The 19411-nt window shown below is 37.8% G+C and overlaps 1 protein-coding gene across 10 annotated transcripts in view; it reads right to left on the reverse strand.

The window, feature by feature from the left end:
- The window catches only part of CEP128 (centrosomal protein 128), a 523299-nt gene that overhangs the window by 344886 nt on the left and 159002 nt on the right, over positions 1 to 19411 (reverse strand). For all 10 annotated transcript variants that reach the window (XM_049899763.1, XM_049899764.1, XM_049899760.1 and 7 more), the window contains one exon: positions 4043 to 4393. In XM_049899763.1, the coding sequence (XP_049755720.1) occupies positions 4043 to 4393 (351 nt within the window). The remainder of the gene's footprint in view (positions 1 to 4042; positions 4394 to 19411) is intronic.

Here is a 19411-nt window from a genome sequence, read left to right on the forward strand (position 1 = left end):
CAGGATCCATTCCCGAAACCAACTTGTCAGACATGGATTGGACTGGACAGTGGGTTGGAGAGAGATGCTGATGAGTCGTGAGCTACTTGCATCAGGGGGACACTTGAGACTATGTTGGCATCGCCTGTCTGCAGGGGAGATGGGAGGGTAGAGGGGGTTAGAAACTGCAAAATGGTCACGAAAGGAGACACTGGAATGAGGGAGCGGGCTGACTCATCAGGGGGAGAGTAAATGGGAGTATGTAGTAAGGTGTATATAAGTTTATATGTGAGAGACTGACTTGATTTGTAAACTTTCACTTAAAGCACAATAAAAATTATTTTAAAAAAGAAAACAATAGACAAAAATATCATAATTTATGACTAAATTATTTGTATGAACAGTATTTTAGGTCTCCCAATATGTATTCCTTTATTCCCTGATGAAAACATCTATGCCACTGCCTTTTAAGGAAAGTTAGCAATTCAATCTTGTTTTTTTCTGCAATGATATGCTATTTATTTGATATTACATCTCCTTCAGTAATGATGTAGTTTTGAAACATTATATACAGTCATCCCTTGGTATCCATGGGGGACTGGTTCTAGGATCCCCTCAGATACCAAAATACTTAGACCCTCAAGTCCTTTATATAAAATGGCATAGTGTTTCCATATAACCTACACATATCCTCTGTATACTTTATACTGAGTTTACTTATAATATCCAATACAATGTAAATACTATGTAAACAGTTGTTAAGCTTACACTTAACGCTTTCTTAGTCTTTGCAAGCAGTTTATCATGAACCAGAGATACCACCTCTGCCAGTGTAGAGGCAGCACTAACACTTCCATGAATTTCAGCTTCTTTCTGCTTGAATGTGGGAATGTTCCATTCATTCTCACCTATCTTATGTGGCCCACTTCGGCAAGCGACAGGGCACTTTTCAAAAGGTCTAAAATTTTTATTTTCTCATTGACAGATGGCACTTCATGCTTCCTCTTAGGCTTTGAGGGACTGCTCTGACCACTTCACTGCCGTTTTTTCATAGAAACAAAGTGTACACACAACACAAGTAGTGAACGAACGAGATGCAAGGCCCACGATGCTCAAAGCCAGAGTACTAGAGAGAGACAGATCCTCTGTGGGAGCCTGCCCCAAGGGGATGCCCACACATTGCTGCATTCGCATGCACCCAGCAGTGCTCAGGGCGACAAATTCAAGTTTTGAATTTAGGAACTTTTTGTTTTTGTTTTTTTTTTTCCTGAATATTTTCAATCTGCAGCTGGTTAAATCCATGGATGCAGAACCCATAGATAATGAGGGCCAACTGTATATACAATAATCTTACCAAGATTCCAAAATGTATAAGGCAGAAAAAAGAATCAGAGCAATTTTAAAGGGAATAAATGTCTTTTGCCTTCTAATGTATTTTTTTAAGTGGCAAATCTTAAAGAAGAAAATAAATTATGCTTAAAAAAGAGAAATGGCATTAGGAACAGAATTGTTTTGCAAATACAAAGATTGTATCATTTGAGCATATAAAATGGCTCAACAAGGCTACTTATTAAACAATTAATTTATTCCACAAACCACAATGTTATATTTGTGGATCGGTATCATTTTTCTTTTAATATATATTTCCAAATACAAGCTGCAGTTACTATTTGAAAATAATTACTCCTAAAAACAAAAAGGGGGTAGACTGTATTCCTAATGCCTTAAGGTGGTAATGTGAATATTTAAGAATTAAATACTCCTTAAAGGTGTATTCAAGGAGCCCTGGTGGCACAGTGGTTAAAGCACTCAGCCGCTAACCAAAAGCTCAGCAGTTCGAACCCACCAGGCACCTAAACGAGAAAGATGTGGTAGTCACCTTCCATAAAGATTTATAGCCTTAGAAACCCGATGGGGCACTTGTACTCTGCCCTGCAGGGTCACTATGAGTCAGAATCAACTCAACAACAACGGGTTTGGTTTTCTTTTTAGTTTAAAGGTATATTCAGTAAGATATAAAAACATACTTTTTTTCAAAATTATTTACAATGTATTTCTACATCACGGATTTACTGGGCACTAGATTTGTAATGAAATGTTTCCCACCCTTTCTTCCTTGATTAACCGTTGCTCTGAGACATGCCCCATTAATTTTTAAGGGTTTTAAAGGAGAAACTACAATGCCTGCTGTGATAATTGTGATACTATCCTAACTGTGGCAATCACTTTAAAACCACTTCTTTGCTTATCATTCATTAGCAGTGCTAAGTGATAAAAATAATTATACCGGGAGTATTCTGGGAAATGATTGTTTAATAATTTTTAATATTCCAAAAAGCTCAATCCAGCAAACTCTCAGCACCATAGAGTGGAATACTGTCTGATGACATGGGCCCTTCTAAATTTCCTTTAATTTAGTAAAATCCCCAGATGGTTCTCAATCAATCAACCTCCTCAACCACTCCTCTCTCTAGCTACTTCCCTTACAGTTAGGGTTCATCGAACTAGTAACCAAACCAGGCTGAAAACAGAATAATACAGGTAGGGCAATTTCCTGAGAACAAATAAGTCAGATTAAAATCAGAAAGCTTTAGAACGGCTTTACCTCAGTGCAACCAAGCACCCAGCACGAGTCAGATGAGTTAAAATGAAAAGCACTCCACAGTAAATGCAAAGTGATCACTTTCTTCATCTTCCCTATGTCTGAGAAATTCATATAAACCACTGCCATTGAGTTGGTTTTGACTCAGCGACCCTATAGGACAGAGGATAACTACCCCATAGGAATTCCAAGGCTGTAATCTTTACAGAAGCAGACTGCACATCTTTCTCTCTCAGAGCATCTGGTGGGTTCGAACCGCCAACCTTTTGGTTAGTAGCCCAGTGCTTTAACCACTGTGTCACCAGGGCTCCTAGAAATTCATATGGAAGAGGTAAAACATCTTTTCCATGACAGCTCATCTGTCACTCTTAAGTGCTGACAAGTGATTTTATAAATACAATTGCCTTGTACTTCGTTTTCTTTTGACAGAAAGTCAACTCATCCAAATGATTGTTCTTCTGAAACATTCAGAGTTCTTGGCAAGTGACAAATAACAAAGTATCAGTGATAAACCAAGACTAAACACGGATAAAATCCATCATGACTTCCCTGCTTATTATCTTATAAACATCTGGGTTTAATTCAACCCCAGGATATAGTTGAGAATCAGCATAGGAGCATAAAATCCATTTAGAGAAACTGATTATACAAGAGAATAGATAACATGGAGAAACTGATTATACAAGAGAATAGATAACATGGAATGCATACATGAATAAGTAAAATGCTTTGAGTTGCTATCAAAAGGGCACAGAAGCAGAGTCTTAAAGAGGACTATGATCCAATAACACTATTCAGTCATTTAAATTGTCGGTATCACTCATTTAACTAAATCTACTGTTGCTGCTGCCAGATAATGGACCCGCAGTAATTACTGCATTTTTAAATGCTTCTTTCTAACCAATACTTAAGTAAAATTGTACAAATAAACAGTATTTTAAAATACACACGTTAGGGATGTTAAACGGCTAAGCTCTCAACTACTAGTCGAAAGGTTGGCAGCTCAAACTCACCTACAGGTACCTCGGGAGACAGTCTGGCAATCTGTTTCTGAAACGTCACAGCCTTAAAACCTCTATGGAGCAATTCTATTCCAGACACATGGGGCCACCACAAGTCAGGACAGACTCTATGGCAACTAACCACTATAAGAGCAAGGGATGTCAAGGAACATTTGGTGATTTTTTTATTTAATATTATAGAACAATTTGAATTAGGGAACTTAAAGCTAAATGGTGTTGGTGGTGATCTATTTTAAGGGCCAACTCTGAAAAGCCATGGAACGTTAAGCTATTAAGAAAGTTAAAAAAAATAAATAGTTTTATCTTGAAATAGCCAAGACAAACAGACCCTTTATCAAGGACATATTAATAGATCATATACACAGACCGGCACTCAAGGATGGATGAGTGAATGGTTGGTCACAGCAAAGACCATGCCTTAGGAATTTCACTTTTATACCTGATTATTCTTGTCTGTCAGTTCATCAAGAGTTTCAGACTGTTTCGCCAACTCCCGCTCTAATTTCTTATACTTAAGCTTCCACTGCTTAATGGATTCCTGAGCTTTCAATTTCAGCTCTTCTCTCCTCTTCTCTGCCTCCTCTCTCAGGGCCTCTGACTGCTGGAACTCACTGAGGTACCGCTCTGCCTGCTTGGTCGCATCCTCCGCGTGGTGAGTCAGCTCGGAGATCTGGAGGTCAGCACGCTTACGCTCGGTCTCACATGTCTCGAAGTGATTCTGGATCTCCTTAAGTCGATCCAACATCTGCAGTTGCTGCTTTTCCCTGTTCTCCAATTCCCGTGTTAAGTTCTAGAAATAAAGTGTGTGAAATATTAGGAGCATATTCTTGCCAAAGTTGAATAACATGTTATCAGACAATAATCTTTAACATCATGGGAATGGGAATAATCCATATTAAATCTCATTAGCAATTAATATAGAAAACGTGAGCCTTTTTCTGTGTATTTTATAACCCCATTAGTGGCGAATAATTTTTTGTAGAAATGTTATCTTTTTTTAGGCTACTTTATTATCCAAAAAGAGAAAATATCTATGTTTGCAATTGACTGTTACTAAAGTAGAAGTCATTGTTGATGAGAAAAACAATGTGCATTACTTTGGTAAGAACCTAGTTTTTGTCCAACTGAAGAAATGTCAATGTTTTAAAATGTGTCAGAGAACAATTACCAGCAATCACATTTAACATTTCACTTTCCAGAAGCACGTAAAATTCTGTTATATTAAAATAAAAATCAGTAACAATAAAATAAGTGTAAAGGACAGAAGCATCAGTATAGATAACACTATATTGGAAGTCCATTTAAAAAGCTCCCAATAAAGTGTTTACAGATTAGGTTATTTCCAACTAAAACAACATAATAAGCTGATGTACTTAGCTCTAGCTTACATGAATCATAGTAATATAGATTTTTAAATAAACTTAATTTTAAATTATTTGTAATATTTTTCTAACCAAGAAAAAACCTGAACTCTCTTTAAAATGAATAATACCTTTGGAAATTACACTAAATCCATTCTGAATAATATATACTTTAACTTGAGAAGAATGAAAAAAATGTCTATTTTTAACCCTTTCGTGCCTGGTGGTACATACAGTGGCCATGAGCTTTTTCAGCCTCTGGGGTTTATTGGGGAGCTGCTGTACCATTGACAGTGGGTACTGCCACAAAGCAGGGGCCTTTATGACTGTTTGAAACTGAAGAAATGGACATGTGCCATAAATTAATGTTTTTACAAGGTATTGCATGAGGTATTTGAATTTTGGGTAGGAAGAATAGAAATTCTGAAAATCTTTCTTTGTTACACATATGTACCAATAGATCCTGGTGGGGACTCTGGGGTATAATTACTGGTACTTCATATGTACCACTTGATACTTAGGGTAGGCTTGTGGGAGGGAGCAAAAAAAAAAAATCCATATTATCTACCAAAACTTCAGACACACTCAATGATTCAGCATGCTTCCATTAATGAAAACACATGGTATCAACAAAAAATTCAAAGCTGAAAATAACTAGGTCACCAAATGGTTAAATTAAAAATGAGAGGACATTGCTTTTATAATAAAACATATAAAAGAATGTTATAACATTAACATTAAGCCACTCTTGTAAAGCTGTGGAAGGGAATGACAAATAAATTAAGTGCTTACATAACATACCCATAACCTGTCCCTCTGAGCCTTAGTTTCCAAATACCTGGGTAACAAAGGTGAAATGAAAAGGATGTGTGTTCAAGTAAGAATGACCTCATGCTAGCATGATGCTGTGAGCTGGATAAACAATAATTATCATCTACATTGTACTAAGACACTGAGAACTGAAGACACTGGAAACATTTACCAAGTTGCTCTGGCCCTGACCGTAGAATTTTCAGTTCCAGATTCCATTAGATCTGATCTGTGGCTCAAGTAAGGTTCAATTTAATTTTCCTCCATGATTAAAGTCATGCTTTGATATTATGGCAAAAGAAAAAAAAAATCATAATAATGCTTCAAAAATAAGCTTCATTTTCAGAGCAACAAGTTTGTATTTGTTCAGTTTGCTAAATTCAGTGCAGCCTGGAAGAGCTGAGTCACTCCTTTATCCACCCAAACAAAATAGTAAATTGAGAACTGTGCACTTGTTTGTGTGGAAAATTCTAAAATGAGATCAGAAAACCCTAGTGATCGTGGTTTATCCTTTTGCCCTTATTCTAAAAGTTTTACCACTATGCTAGAAATCAATTTTATTAACAACCAGTATTCGAATGATTTCTACAACAAACGAGAGGAGGAGCTGATTTTTTTTTCCCAATAAATACTCAGGGAGGGTGGTTACACCTACTATGTGCCAGGCGGATGGTTTATAGAAAGATTTTTGAGACATGGTTCAACACCAAAGGAGCTACCAACCTAACTAAGGAGCTATTCATGCCAACAGCTAAATTACAACAGTAGATAGTGTTAGGTGCTAAAATGTGATGAAGAGTTAGTTACCTGAAGGAGTCTATTTTCTACAGTGTGGCCAGGGAGGGTCTCTCTTTGAAGGTGCCACTCTTTTTGCTGGCTTTAAATCCTTGGCTGTCTAACCTAACTTCCAAAATCTTTCACTTTAACCACTCTCTTGGCACAGCTCGAACTCCTTTTTCAAATTGCTCATCCACTGAACTTGAATAGCAAAACCACCAACTCTGGGTAAACTCAAAAATTTCCCATTTCCTACACCAGGTTACTGAGTGCTGTAAAGAACATCACACACGGGCATCAGTTAATGTGATTGGACGTTGTGTGCCAGCTCCTCGGTGCCCAGAAATTCTTCTGTATGCCTCTAACCAGCTCACACAATGGTCATCCCAAAATGTCTCATCTGTGACCCTAACATCTTTTCCCTCACTTTTAGTGTGTAATAAGAGTTCTTCCTTAAGAAATAAAATTGAGGTCATGAAGCGAGACATCCCAAACTTCTCCTACTCTTGCCATCCGGAAACTTACCAATGTCTAGTCTTATGTCCTCCCCTCTAACCTCTGAGGAAAAGAAATTTTTCTTCCTTAGACAAATAAGCCTACCTTTGCTATTCCCTTTCATGACCATCAAGGGCTTCACTATAACAACCAACTCTTCCATGTCTTGATCATCTCTTTTCCTAGCGGCTCATTCTGCTCTACTTCTCCCATCTTAAAAAATAATGATTTAAAAAACAAAACAAAGCCTTACTCAACCCTACATTATCTTCTAACCGACACCCTGTATTCTTCTGCCTTCTAAGCCACACTCCTGAAAAGTGTAATCAATGCTTGGTGCACCACAATCTTATTTCCAATTCACTTCTCAGTTCACTGGATCTGGTTTCTATTCCTAACACACAATAGAAATAGCGTCCCTAAAGGTCCCCATAACCAAATGCAGGGAAGTCTTTAAAAATTTTTCCTCACCTAGTTTCCTTATAGCATGTAACGTTGTTAATTAATTCTTCTTATTGTTAAGCCTCTTTTCTTCTTTGGCTTTCATAATGCCATTCTTCTCTAGTCCTCCTTTTTCTCGCTGTTCCTTCATGATCTCCTTTGGGGTCTCTTCTTCTACCACTTAACTCTAAAATATAGATAACTCTCCAGGGTTCCAAAATTAGGCATCCTCCCATTATACAATATCCTTGGTAGTAAGTATATGTGTAGGTCAATAGAGATATAAGTGATTTCTAATTCAGAGGCCAGACCAATCTCCTCAACTCCATGCCTTTAAATATCTAATTGCATTATGACTTCCTACACTTGGAATGCCAAAACTCATTGCCATTAAGTCGATTCTGACAAATAGCGACCCTATAAGACAGAGCAGAACTGCCCCATAGAGTTTCCAAGGAGTGCCTTGTGAAGTCGAACTGCCAACCTTTTGGTTAGCAGCCGTACCACTTAACCACTATGCTACCAGGGTTTCCTGGAATCCCACAGGCATCTTAAATTTAGCATGTCAAATAAGTGAACTTATCTGATGCCCAGCTGATCACTAAAAGATACTTCCATTAAAAAGGCAGTAAAGGCTCTCTCTGCTAAGCAAGGACAGAAATGGAGGTGGAATTGTGCGTTTAATTAGTAAGAAGTTCTAAAATAATCACTGCAGGGAAAAAGGAAACGAAAAAGAGATAAATGCTTACAAGCTGACAAACAGAATTAAGGAACTAGTCAGACAGTCTCAAATTTATAATGGACCCAAGAGTGTACAAAATTCCTCCGATTTCTCCAGTAACTCTTTTGAACACAAAAAGCAACAGAAATTGAGCATTATTTATCCTTCTGTAATTACAGCGAAACTAGAATAAGCATAGGATTAATATATACAAGCCCAGAGCTTAGGCACATAAACTCTTTTGTTCTCACATCTAAAAATGACAGACCTTCCTATTAACATGTTACACACAATAATTCACTTAAAAGAATATTTGAAAACACACCATTGACTGGATATAGGAGCATAAATTAACAGAAAAGGGTATAGTTCTTATTGTAAATAATTGTGGTTCTGTCTACTGATGGGAAGGCAGGTTTGAATTTGAACTGGATAAACACCGTCTCTGAATGCCCTGAGTTGGAAACTGTTGCTACTGCTTTGCCAGTCTGTATTGTTTTTGTTGTTGCTGCCCTGGAGTCCAGAACCCACCAGCTGCTCTGTGGGAGAAAATGTCTGGTGATCTGCTCTGGTAGAGACCACAGCATAGGGAACCATATCAGACATTTTCACTCTGTCATATAGGGTTGCTGAGTCTGTATTGTGCTTCAGCTAAAATTCATCAAAGAATTACTTCTTATATTCTTCCCTCAGCAGATCCTATTCAGCCACTGTTCTGATATTTTCTTTAGATTTACCTTCCTCAAATAACCAATCATGAAGACTGAGTTTTAATAAACATTTCTTCCCCTTCGGTCAAAGGATTATACTATAGAACTCTCATCAATGAATCCTTTCATACACACACACACCCACACACACACGCATTCATAATATACACATTTACATAGAAAGAACAAACACGTCATTAACCCATGGATAAATGCTTTCAGGGTAGGTACATACAGGAAATATCAGCATTTTCCAGATATACTATACGAATTGCTAAATAAAAAGCAATTTTCTTATTTATTCCATTATAATGATTTTCATTTCTGTTATTACTATTATACATTCCTGAAGGCACCTTCTACTCTGAAGAACTTGTTGCATTTAAATTGTGTGAAATTATCTCAGCCACTAAAGCAGATTGGTTAAATTTCATATCACTTAATTAAGCTCATAATTTGTTTCCCATTATATAAACACTGTAAAAGAAATGAACAATCCAAAACCATAAAAACCTCCTTTATACCAAGAATTCTTTCTGGAAAAAAAAAAAAAACTCCAACTAAACCTAAAACTTAACACAATTAAATTTCATTTGTTTTCTCTTTCCTTTTGCATGTAGGGAAAAAATGTTGATGGATAGTTGTGTGAGGTTCCCTAAGGCAACCCCCAAGCTTGGCGGTTCACTAAAAAGGACTCATAGGACTCAGCATACAGTCACACTCCTGGCTCAGATTTATTACAGTGAAAAGATACAAAGCAAAACAGAAAGAAAGAAAGAAAAAATCAGAAAAGGGAAAAAAACACATGGAGCAAAGTCAAAGGAAATCAGGTGCAAGCTTTTAAGAGTCCTCTCCTATGGCTATAACTGATGACTGCCAAGACAGGGAACACAACAAAGAATCCCTGAAGGAGCAGGAGAACAGTGGGATGCAGACCTCAAATTCTCGTAAAAAGACCAGACTTAATGATCTGACTGAGACTAGAAGGACTCCAGAGGTCATGGTCCCCACACCTTCTGTTAGCCCAAAACAGGAACCATTTCCAAAGCCAACTTTTCAGACATGGATTGGACTGGAAAATGGGATAGAAAATGATACTGGTGAAGAATGAGCTTCTTGGATCAAGTAGACACTTGAAACTATGTTGGCATCTCCTGTCTGAAGGGGAGATGAGAAGGTAGAGAGAGGGTCAGAAGCTGATCGAATGGACATGAAAAGAGACAGTGGAGGGAAGGAATGTGCTGTCTCATAAGGGGGAGAGCAATTAGGAGTATATAGCAAGATGTTTATAAATTTTTGTATGAGAGTTTTTGACTTGATTTGTAAACTTTCACTTAAAGCACAATAAAAATTTTAAAAAATTGATTGGCTTTGGCTGCCATTATCTCCCTTTGTAACTGCTGCAATGGTAGTATTCAAATTCCAAGAAAATTACACAAAGCCTATTCATAACAATAAGGCATTAAAATAAAGATAAAAAAAATAAAAAAGATATCCTACAAAAGAAATCAGTAGTATGGATAGAGCCCTTCATAAAGTCTAACTTTCACTTATCACGCATCTAAGATTATAATTTTATGAATGTTGACTACAAAAGGATATTTATCATTAGAGAAGTGGAAAATTTGGACAAGGTAGAAGAATAATAGTGAAAATTTACAGAATAAAGAAATCTGCTCTGCCTAACATGCAAAATCTTTCTACCCACCTTCCTTCTTATTTCTGATATTCGTGAAGAATTCCTAAGCCTGCATTTAAAGCATTTTCCATGAGGTGTTCACAGATATAAAGTAGACTACAGTGTAGGTGGCAACAATGACTATTTGTTCACTGATGTAACTAAAATTTCATAATACAATTTCTCCTATACTCATACTTGAGAGTCATCCAACACAAAAGATTGGGCAATTCGGTGAAAACACATATCAAAAACTGAAAATCAATCTCAAAGAAGCCAAGGTACTCTGAAGAATATATTTTTTAAATAAGATTTTCATCTATGGCACTTGTGTACTTTTTGCAGAAACTCATAAGAGTAAATGAGACTTTAATGACTCTACGAAACAATGACATATCATAGAAAGAGCATAAATTGCACAGACTTGAGTTCAATTCCAGCTCTGCCACTCTGTGAACTTAGAGCAACTGTTTACTGTCTGTGAACCAAGGCAGCTTCATTAGTAAAACAGACTCTGTAACACCTACCTCTCAGAAGAATGAGGATCTACATACCATTATCTAGTAAAGTAAGAATGACTAGCACACAGTAGGCACACAACAAAGAGAAGTTTGTATTACTGGCTAGAGACAATGTTATAAAGTTGATTCAATGCTCACACTTTAGAGATGAAGAAATAGAGGCAGAGGAAGATATGGTAATTAATCCAAAGAAAGGTAGGTAGATTTTGGTAGAGAAAGGGCTAGCCCCAGGTCTCTGATGTTCATTCTCATATTGATTCCACTTAAATATACTATGGACTTAGATACTAGCCAAACAAACCCTTTAATAAATAAATAACTTAGTATGTTCCTTCCAGAGCCAAGAAGAAATCCTGAATAAGAATTACACATTCTCTGATGCATAGATGTTCCTGGAAAGTTTCTGAATCTGGAACAGGGAAATCTCAAATATGGTTGACTCAAGCTAAAACAAAACCAGTCATAGCTAACTTAACTCCTTCTGTGTGCAAGACACTGAACTGGACACTGAGGAAAATACTGCATGAGAAATACAGATATGCAGAAATATGATTGGCCAGGAGAAAAGTGAGATCAAAGTTAGCTGATGAAACAGATGAATTTAAGTTAGTAAATTCAAGAGAAACTACTCTGATCAGCAATATCACAGACAGGGAGAAAGATTAAAATAGGCAGATAACAGGCAAACCAAAGTGTGAAGAAAAAAAAAAGATTTGGTCACTGACAGAAAACAGACAATCATTTATGACCAACAATAGCGTGAGCAAGAGTTGCAGAGTTGGCTATGGATGGTTGTTTATGAACAGTGATAGTCCAAGTGGGCTAAAAAGATATTGGAAAGGAAGGTGAGAAATATGGTTGAGAGAGTACCAAGCTTTCAAAGGTTTTTCAGCAAATGGATAACATGATCAGATATGTGCTTGAGGAAGATTAATCACCAAGTGGCATTACGCTAACACTATCACATTAAAATTCTATGACAACATTAAAAATAAATGATGACCATCCTTCTAAAGCAGGAACTGACTTTTAGAACCAATTCTTTTCTCATTTGAATTCAGTTTTAGCAATCAAATTCAACACAGCAAGCTTATAATAGATTAAGAACCAGCTACATTTACCCACCACTCATCTGTCGGTTTGCCCCACTTAGGTGGCCTGCATGCTGCTGTAATGCTGGAAGCTATGTCACCCACGGTGGGCAGGTTTCAGAGAATCTTCCAGACTAAGAAAGACTAGGAAGAAGGACCTAGTGATCTACTTCTGAAAAAACTGACCAGTGAAAACCTTATGAATAGCAACAAAACACTATCTGATACAGTACCAAAAAATAAGCCCCTCACAACTAGGGAAGAGCTGCCTCCTCAAAATAGAGTCAACCTTAATGGCGTGGATGGAGTCAAGCTTTCAGGGCCTTCATCTGCTGATGTGGCATGACTCAAAATGAGAAGAAACAGCTGGAAACATCCATTAAGAATAAGAATGCAGAATTTACAAAGTATGAAACTAGAAAAATTGGAAATTGTCAAAAATGAAATGGAACACATAAAGATTGATATCCTAGGCATTAGTGAGCTGAAATGGACTGGTATTGGCCATTTTGAATTGGACAATACAGTATACTATACTGGGAATGACAAACGGAAGAATAATGGCATCACATTCACTGTCAAAAAGAACATTTCAAGATCTATCCTAAGGTACAATGCTGTTGGTGATAGGATACTATCCACATGCTTACAAGGAAGCCCAGTTAATATAACTATTATTCAAATTTATGCACCAATCACTAATGCCAAAGATGAAGAAATTGAAGATTTTTACCAACTTCTATAATCTGAAATTGATCAAACATGCAATCAAGATGCACTTGGTAATTACTGGTGATTGGAATGTGAAAGTTGGAAACAAAGAAAGATCAGTAGTTGGAAAATACGGTCTTCGTGATAGAAATGATGCCAGAGATCGCATGACAGAATTTTACAAGACCAAAGACTTATTCATTGCAAATACTTTTTTTCAACAATATAGATGGCGATGATACACATGGACCTCATTGGATGGAACACATGGGAATCAAATTGTGGAATTCTACATATGCAGAAAGAGATGATAGAGAAACTCAGTATCATCAGCTAGACCAAGGCCAGGGGCCAACTGCAGAACAGACCATCAATTGCTTACCTGCAAGTTCAAGTTGAAGGTGCTGAAAATTGAAACAAGTCCATGAGAGTCAAAGTACGAACTTAAGTATATCCCACCATCCCATAAAAGGTTTGATGGATTGAACAGTAATGACTGAAGACCAGACTAGTTGTGGGATGACTTCAAGGGCATCATACGTGAAGAAAGTAAAAGGTCATTTAAAAGACAGAAAAGACCAAAATGGGTATCAAAAGAGACTCTGAAACTTGCTCTTGAACATAGACTAGCTAAGGCAAATGGAAGAAATGATGAAGGAAAAGAGCGGCACAGAAGATTTCAAAGTGTGACTTGAGAAGACAAAGTACTATAATGAAACGTGCAAAGACCTAAACCCAGTGCCATCAAGTCGATTCCGACTCATAGGAACCCTATAGAACACAGTAGAACTGCCCCACAGAGTTTCCAAGGAGCGCCTGGCAGATTCGAACTGTCGACCCTTTGGTTAGCAAAGACCTAGGGTTATAAAATCAAAACATAGGAACACTCTCAGCATTTCTCAAGCTGAAAGAACTGAAGAAAAAATTCAAGCCTCAAGCTGTAACACTGAAGGACTCCGTGGGCAAAATACTGAAGGATGCAGGAAGCATCAAAAGAAAATAGAAGGAATACAAAGAGTCACTATACCAAAAAAAGCTGGTCAACATTCAACCATTTCAGGAGATAGCATATGATAAAAAACCAATGGTATGAAGGAAGAAGTTCAAGCTGCACTGAAGGCACTGGAGAAATTCAAGGCTCCAGGAACTAAGAGAACACTGAGATGTTTCAACAAAGGACGAAAGGCTGGAAACGCTCACTCATCTATGCCAAGAAATCTGGAAGACAGCTACCTGACCAACCAACTGGAAGAGATCCCTATTTGTGCCTATTCCAAAGAAAGGTAATCCAACAGAATGCGAAAATTATCTAACAACATCATTAATGTCAGACCCAAGTAAACTTTTGCTGAAGATCATTCAAAAATGGTTGCAGCAGTATATCCACAGGGAACTGCCAGATTCAGACTGTATTCAGAAGATGATGTGAAATGACGGATATCATTGCCAATGTCAGATGGATCTTGGCTAAAAGCAGAGAATACCAGAAAGATGTTTACCCGTGTTTTTGAAAGACTACAGCCTTCAGTATGGATTACACCTCAACACAAAGAAAACAAAAATCCTCACGACTGGACCAATAAGCAACATCATAATAAACAAAGAAAAGACTGACGTTGTCGAGGATTTTGTTTTACTTGGATCCACATTCAAAGCCTGTCTTAGTTATCTAGTGCTTCTATAACAGAAATACCACATGAAGATGGCTTTAAAAAGAGAAATTTATTTCTTCACAGTTAAGTAGGCTAAAAGTCCAAATTCAGGGTGTCAGCTCCAGGGGAAGGCTTTCTCTCTCTGTTGGCCTTCTCATCCATCTTCCCCTGGACTAGGAGCTTCTCCGCGCAGAGATCCCAGGTCCAACAGACGCGCTCTGCTCCCTGCACTGCTTTCGGGGTGGTATGAGGTCCCTCCTCTATACTCGCTTCCCTTTCCTTTTTATCTCTTAAGAGATAAAAGGTGGTGCAGGCCACACCCCAGGGAAACTTCCTTTACATTGGATCAGGGATGCGACCTGGGTAAGGGTGTTAGGATCCCACCCTAATTCTCTTTAACATAGAATTACAATCACAAAAATGGAGGACAACCACACAATACTGAGAATCATGTCCTAACAAAATTGACACACATTTTGGGGGGACACAATTCAATCCATGAGAACACCAATAAAGCATCAGTCAAGAAACCAAACAGCATACTACGTTGGACAAATCTGCTGCAGAAGACCTCTTTAAAATGTTAAAAAGTAAAAATGTCACTTTGAGGACTAAGGTGTGCCTGACCCAAGCCATGGTATTTTCAATTACTTCACATGCATGTGAAAGCTGGACAATGAATAAGGAAGATCAAAGAAAAATTGATACCTTTGAATTATGGTGTTGGTGAAGATTACTGAATATACCATGGAGTGCCAGAAGAACAAACAAATCTGTCCTGGAAAAAGAACAGCTAGAATGCTCCCCAGAAGCAAGGATGGTGAGACTTCATCTCACGTACTTTGGACATGTTATGAGGAGTGACCAATCCCTCGAGAAAGACATCATGTTTGGTAAAGCAGAAAACCAAAAAACCAACTGCCATCGAGTCAATTCCGACTCATAGTGACCCTCAGCAAAAAAGAGGAAGACTCATTGATTTGGGGTGACACAGTAGCTGTAACGACGGCCTCAAACATATCAATGATTTTGAGGATGATGCAAGACTACTGGGCACTGTTTCATTCTGTTGCACATAGGGTCACTGTATGTCAGAACTGAGCCGATGGCACCTAATAACAACAAATGGCATTTGAGAAACTGGAAAAAAAAAAAACACTTGTTAGTCTATCTCAAGAAAATACCAGTATGTTTCTATTCAGTCCAATAAACATTTAATGTACTTAGCAATACCTTAGCTGCTGAGACACAGACATCAATAAGATGGCATGGTTCTACGTTCTACTGCTCCAGAGAACCATGTACCCTAGTTGGGAACAAGATACATAACAGTTATATTTAATAAATGTGATATATATGAACAATTCTTTCTTTTCTATTTTAAATTCTGCCTGTCTTCCCAATTTATGCTGCCTAAAAAAAATTCTTTTTTTTTAATATATACTTATATTTCACTCCTCGCTACATTTGAAAAACAACATTATATGATGTTTTTCAACAATGGTGCTAACTCCAAAAGAAGAAGAGTTCTGATCTAACAACATTAGGTGGTCACTAAGAGAACCAACAGGTAATTCACCAGTTGCTGCTGAAAGAAGTAAAGATAATGAGGGGGCAGGATGAGAGAAAGACAGAAAAAATTAATACCCGTAACAACCAGACTGAGAACTCATAAGCAATTCCCAACACCACTAAGGTAAGAATGTGCCTAGCACTTCTGTCCTTTGCTTTCCTTTAATACCTTCTTCTCTCAACCCCCTTTGCCCCACTAACACCAATGTTAAGGGCACTTTGATCATGAAAGAGGGCATTGTTGTTGTGGTTAGTTGTCAGAGAGTAGATTCTGAGTCATGGCAACTCCATGTTCATCAACAGATGAATGAATAAACAAAATGTATAAATGCAATACAAGATTATTCAGTCATAAAGAAAAATAAAGTTCTGATATATGTTATAACATGGTTGAACCTTGAAGATAACCTTGAACCTGAGTGAAATAAGTCAGACACAAAGGGACAAATATCGTAAGATCCAACTTATATAAAATAACTAGAATAGATAAATGGATAGAAACAAAAGTTTATTAGTGGTTGCCGGGGGCTGGGTGGAGAAGGGAATGCGGAAGTATTGCTTAAGGGGAGCTGAGTTTCTATTTGGGATGACGAAAAATTTTTGAAATAGATACTGGTAATGGTTGCACAGCATGGTGAATATCATGATTAAATGACATGGTAAATGTCATGGATTTGGACATATGCAGTGGCAATGGTTACACAACATGGTAAATGTCATTAATGTCACAGAATTATACACTTGAAAATGGTTGAAAGGGCAAAATTTTGGTTATATATATTTCTCCACAATAAAATTTTTTAAAAATGCACAAACCAAAACAGAACGATCTCTTTTATAATACAGTTTCTAAGAACCCAGTTGTGGTGTAATGAATTACTTAACATGGCCCTTCTAGCCATGGTCTTTGGGACTCACACACAATGATTGAGTAGGACTATGCAAATAAGAAACCTAGAAACTGTGATGGTTGGAGTTAGGCTAGGCTATGATTCCCAGTATTGTGTTGTTGTCCTGCATTTTATGTGTTATAGATCCTGACCTCTACATGTTGATGAGGCAGGGTTGGTGTAAGGTGGCAGTCTTGCAAGAGGGTGTGACTTAAGCCCCACCCTTTTAAAGTTATGCCCTTCCCTGAGGTGTGGCCTGCATATTAGATATATGTGTGTGTCCTGGCAAGCCTCTTTCTCTCTCTGTATCTGGATCCCAAGAACAGTTCGTTGATCAATTGGCCTCCCCAGAGGTCTGCTGTCTGGCCTGTCTATTCCGGGATTGGGCCGCCTCCACAGCCCCCTGGGCCAGAGGCCTATCGTGTGACTCAATTCACCAGCTTCCACAGCCTTGTGAGCCAGCAGCCTGTGGTCTAAACTGCCAGTTTGGGTTCATCAGCTCCTGCAGCCACTTGAGTCGGAAGAAGCCTATGCCTGACCCACGAATTTGGGAACTGCCAGCCTTCACAACCTCATGAGCCATTTCCTTTATATGGTTCCTAAGTACTGTGAGTTCTGTGAGACGTTGCAGCTAATTACGGAACCCAAAGACAGGATGGAGAGTACTGAGGGGAGAGGGAGTAGTTAATGTTAGAGATGATGGAATGGTACAGCAGCTTGCAAAATTTGGACGTTTAGGACATCTTTAACCTCCGCCTCATAGGAACCAGCTTTGTGCTGACTCTTATAAAAGAAATTGTTTACCAGTACAGTGAAAAGTAGCAACTGTCTGAACGTATCAAAACGACACACTAAAGCAAAATGATTTTTAAAGCACAGACATATACAGCTGGGCACTTTACAAGGATAAAAACAGTGAAGGTAAAGCAAATAAACAGTAGACAAGCCTCAAGCAGAATATCATTTGAAATATAATTCAATTAATCATTTTTAATACTGACCCTATGATTTCCTTAAAGGAGGGCCAAGCTAAAACACACTGAAGAGAATAGAGCAGTTGTATCCAAAATGGCACACAAATGTCCCAGAAAGTGAGAAAGATGACCGAGTAAAGAACAGGAAAAAATACTGAAATGTTACTTATTTAATTAAAATTATACTTTCTTCCAGAATGTTGATATTTTACAGTTTCCAAGTGACCAGTTCATTGTATTTACAGATGATTTCATTTTAACTAAACTAAAATGAACAGAGAAAAAGTTTTAAAAAAAAAAAAAAAAAGCTCTCCAAAGAAACCACAGTTTGAGTATAACATTAATAATGCATAGATATGTATTTGAAAATGTGGTACTAGGATTAAATGAATTCAGTCAGCATTCACTGAGCATCAACTAGGACACAAGGCCAGACTCAAGGGCTATGAAAAATCCAAGGCATAGGTCCTGTTTCCCAACTGAAAGAAAACCTGATTACTAGTCCTGATGTACATGACTCCGTAGCAGTCAGCCCCCTTCACCACCTCCTAATGTGCCCTATTACCCTGCAGAGGCTGCAGAGCTGAATTCTCAGGGCTCCCTTGAGCTAGGGTTTGCGATGCAAATCAGATGCAATATAAAGAGATTCAGAAAGTGGAAGTGAGGTAGAGACCACATTCTTGCAAATTTTGGCTTTTTCTTGCTGGCCAGCAAGGTCAAGGAGACAATTTATTTTGTTCTGTAGTGAATCTCCCCTTGGTGGTGGTCAACAGGCCTTTGCAGAGGCAACTTCCCGATCCTTGGAGACCTACCCAGGGCCAGCTCTGCCAATTATCTTATAAACAAGGATTGCATAAAGTGCCTAGAGCAGTTTCTGTCCTCCCTTCCCCAACCATCCTGCACTAAATCCTCACCCACACTAAGAAGTTTTGCCTTTACTGAGTAAACAAAAGAACTAACAGATTTAATAGGATTTCACCTGCAATTCTTAGATTCTCAATTAAATCATGCCCCTACTCACCTCTATTGGGAAATTAGCCTGATACATTCTTGCATATCTTGATGAACTCATTCATTTCAGTATAATTTAAGAGTTTTATGAACTGATACTGAGAGGACAACTAATCAACTTTCCACAGTCAAAAGAACTAAGGCAAGTCTCTTTGAATAAAAGAGCTCAAATCAATCAAAATAAGCCTGGTAGCCCCAAAATATACCTGCATGCTGCTAAATTAGGCCATCACTCCTGGGGATATTATTTAAGCTTTTTTAAAATTTTGATTGGTTGAAAGCAGAATATATAATTAAACCTGTGAGTCTTCTTTTTTTTAATTCAAATTCTTAATGAGTTAGGAAGCAGAAACATAAAATATCAGGGGCTATTGTAATAATTATGTCACAGAT

Source organism: Elephas maximus, chromosome 10 (genome assembly GCF_024166365.1).
Source record: "Elephas maximus indicus isolate mEleMax1 chromosome 10, mEleMax1 primary haplotype, whole genome shotgun sequence".
NCBI lineage: Eukaryota > Metazoa > Chordata > Mammalia > Proboscidea > Elephantidae > Elephas > Elephas maximus.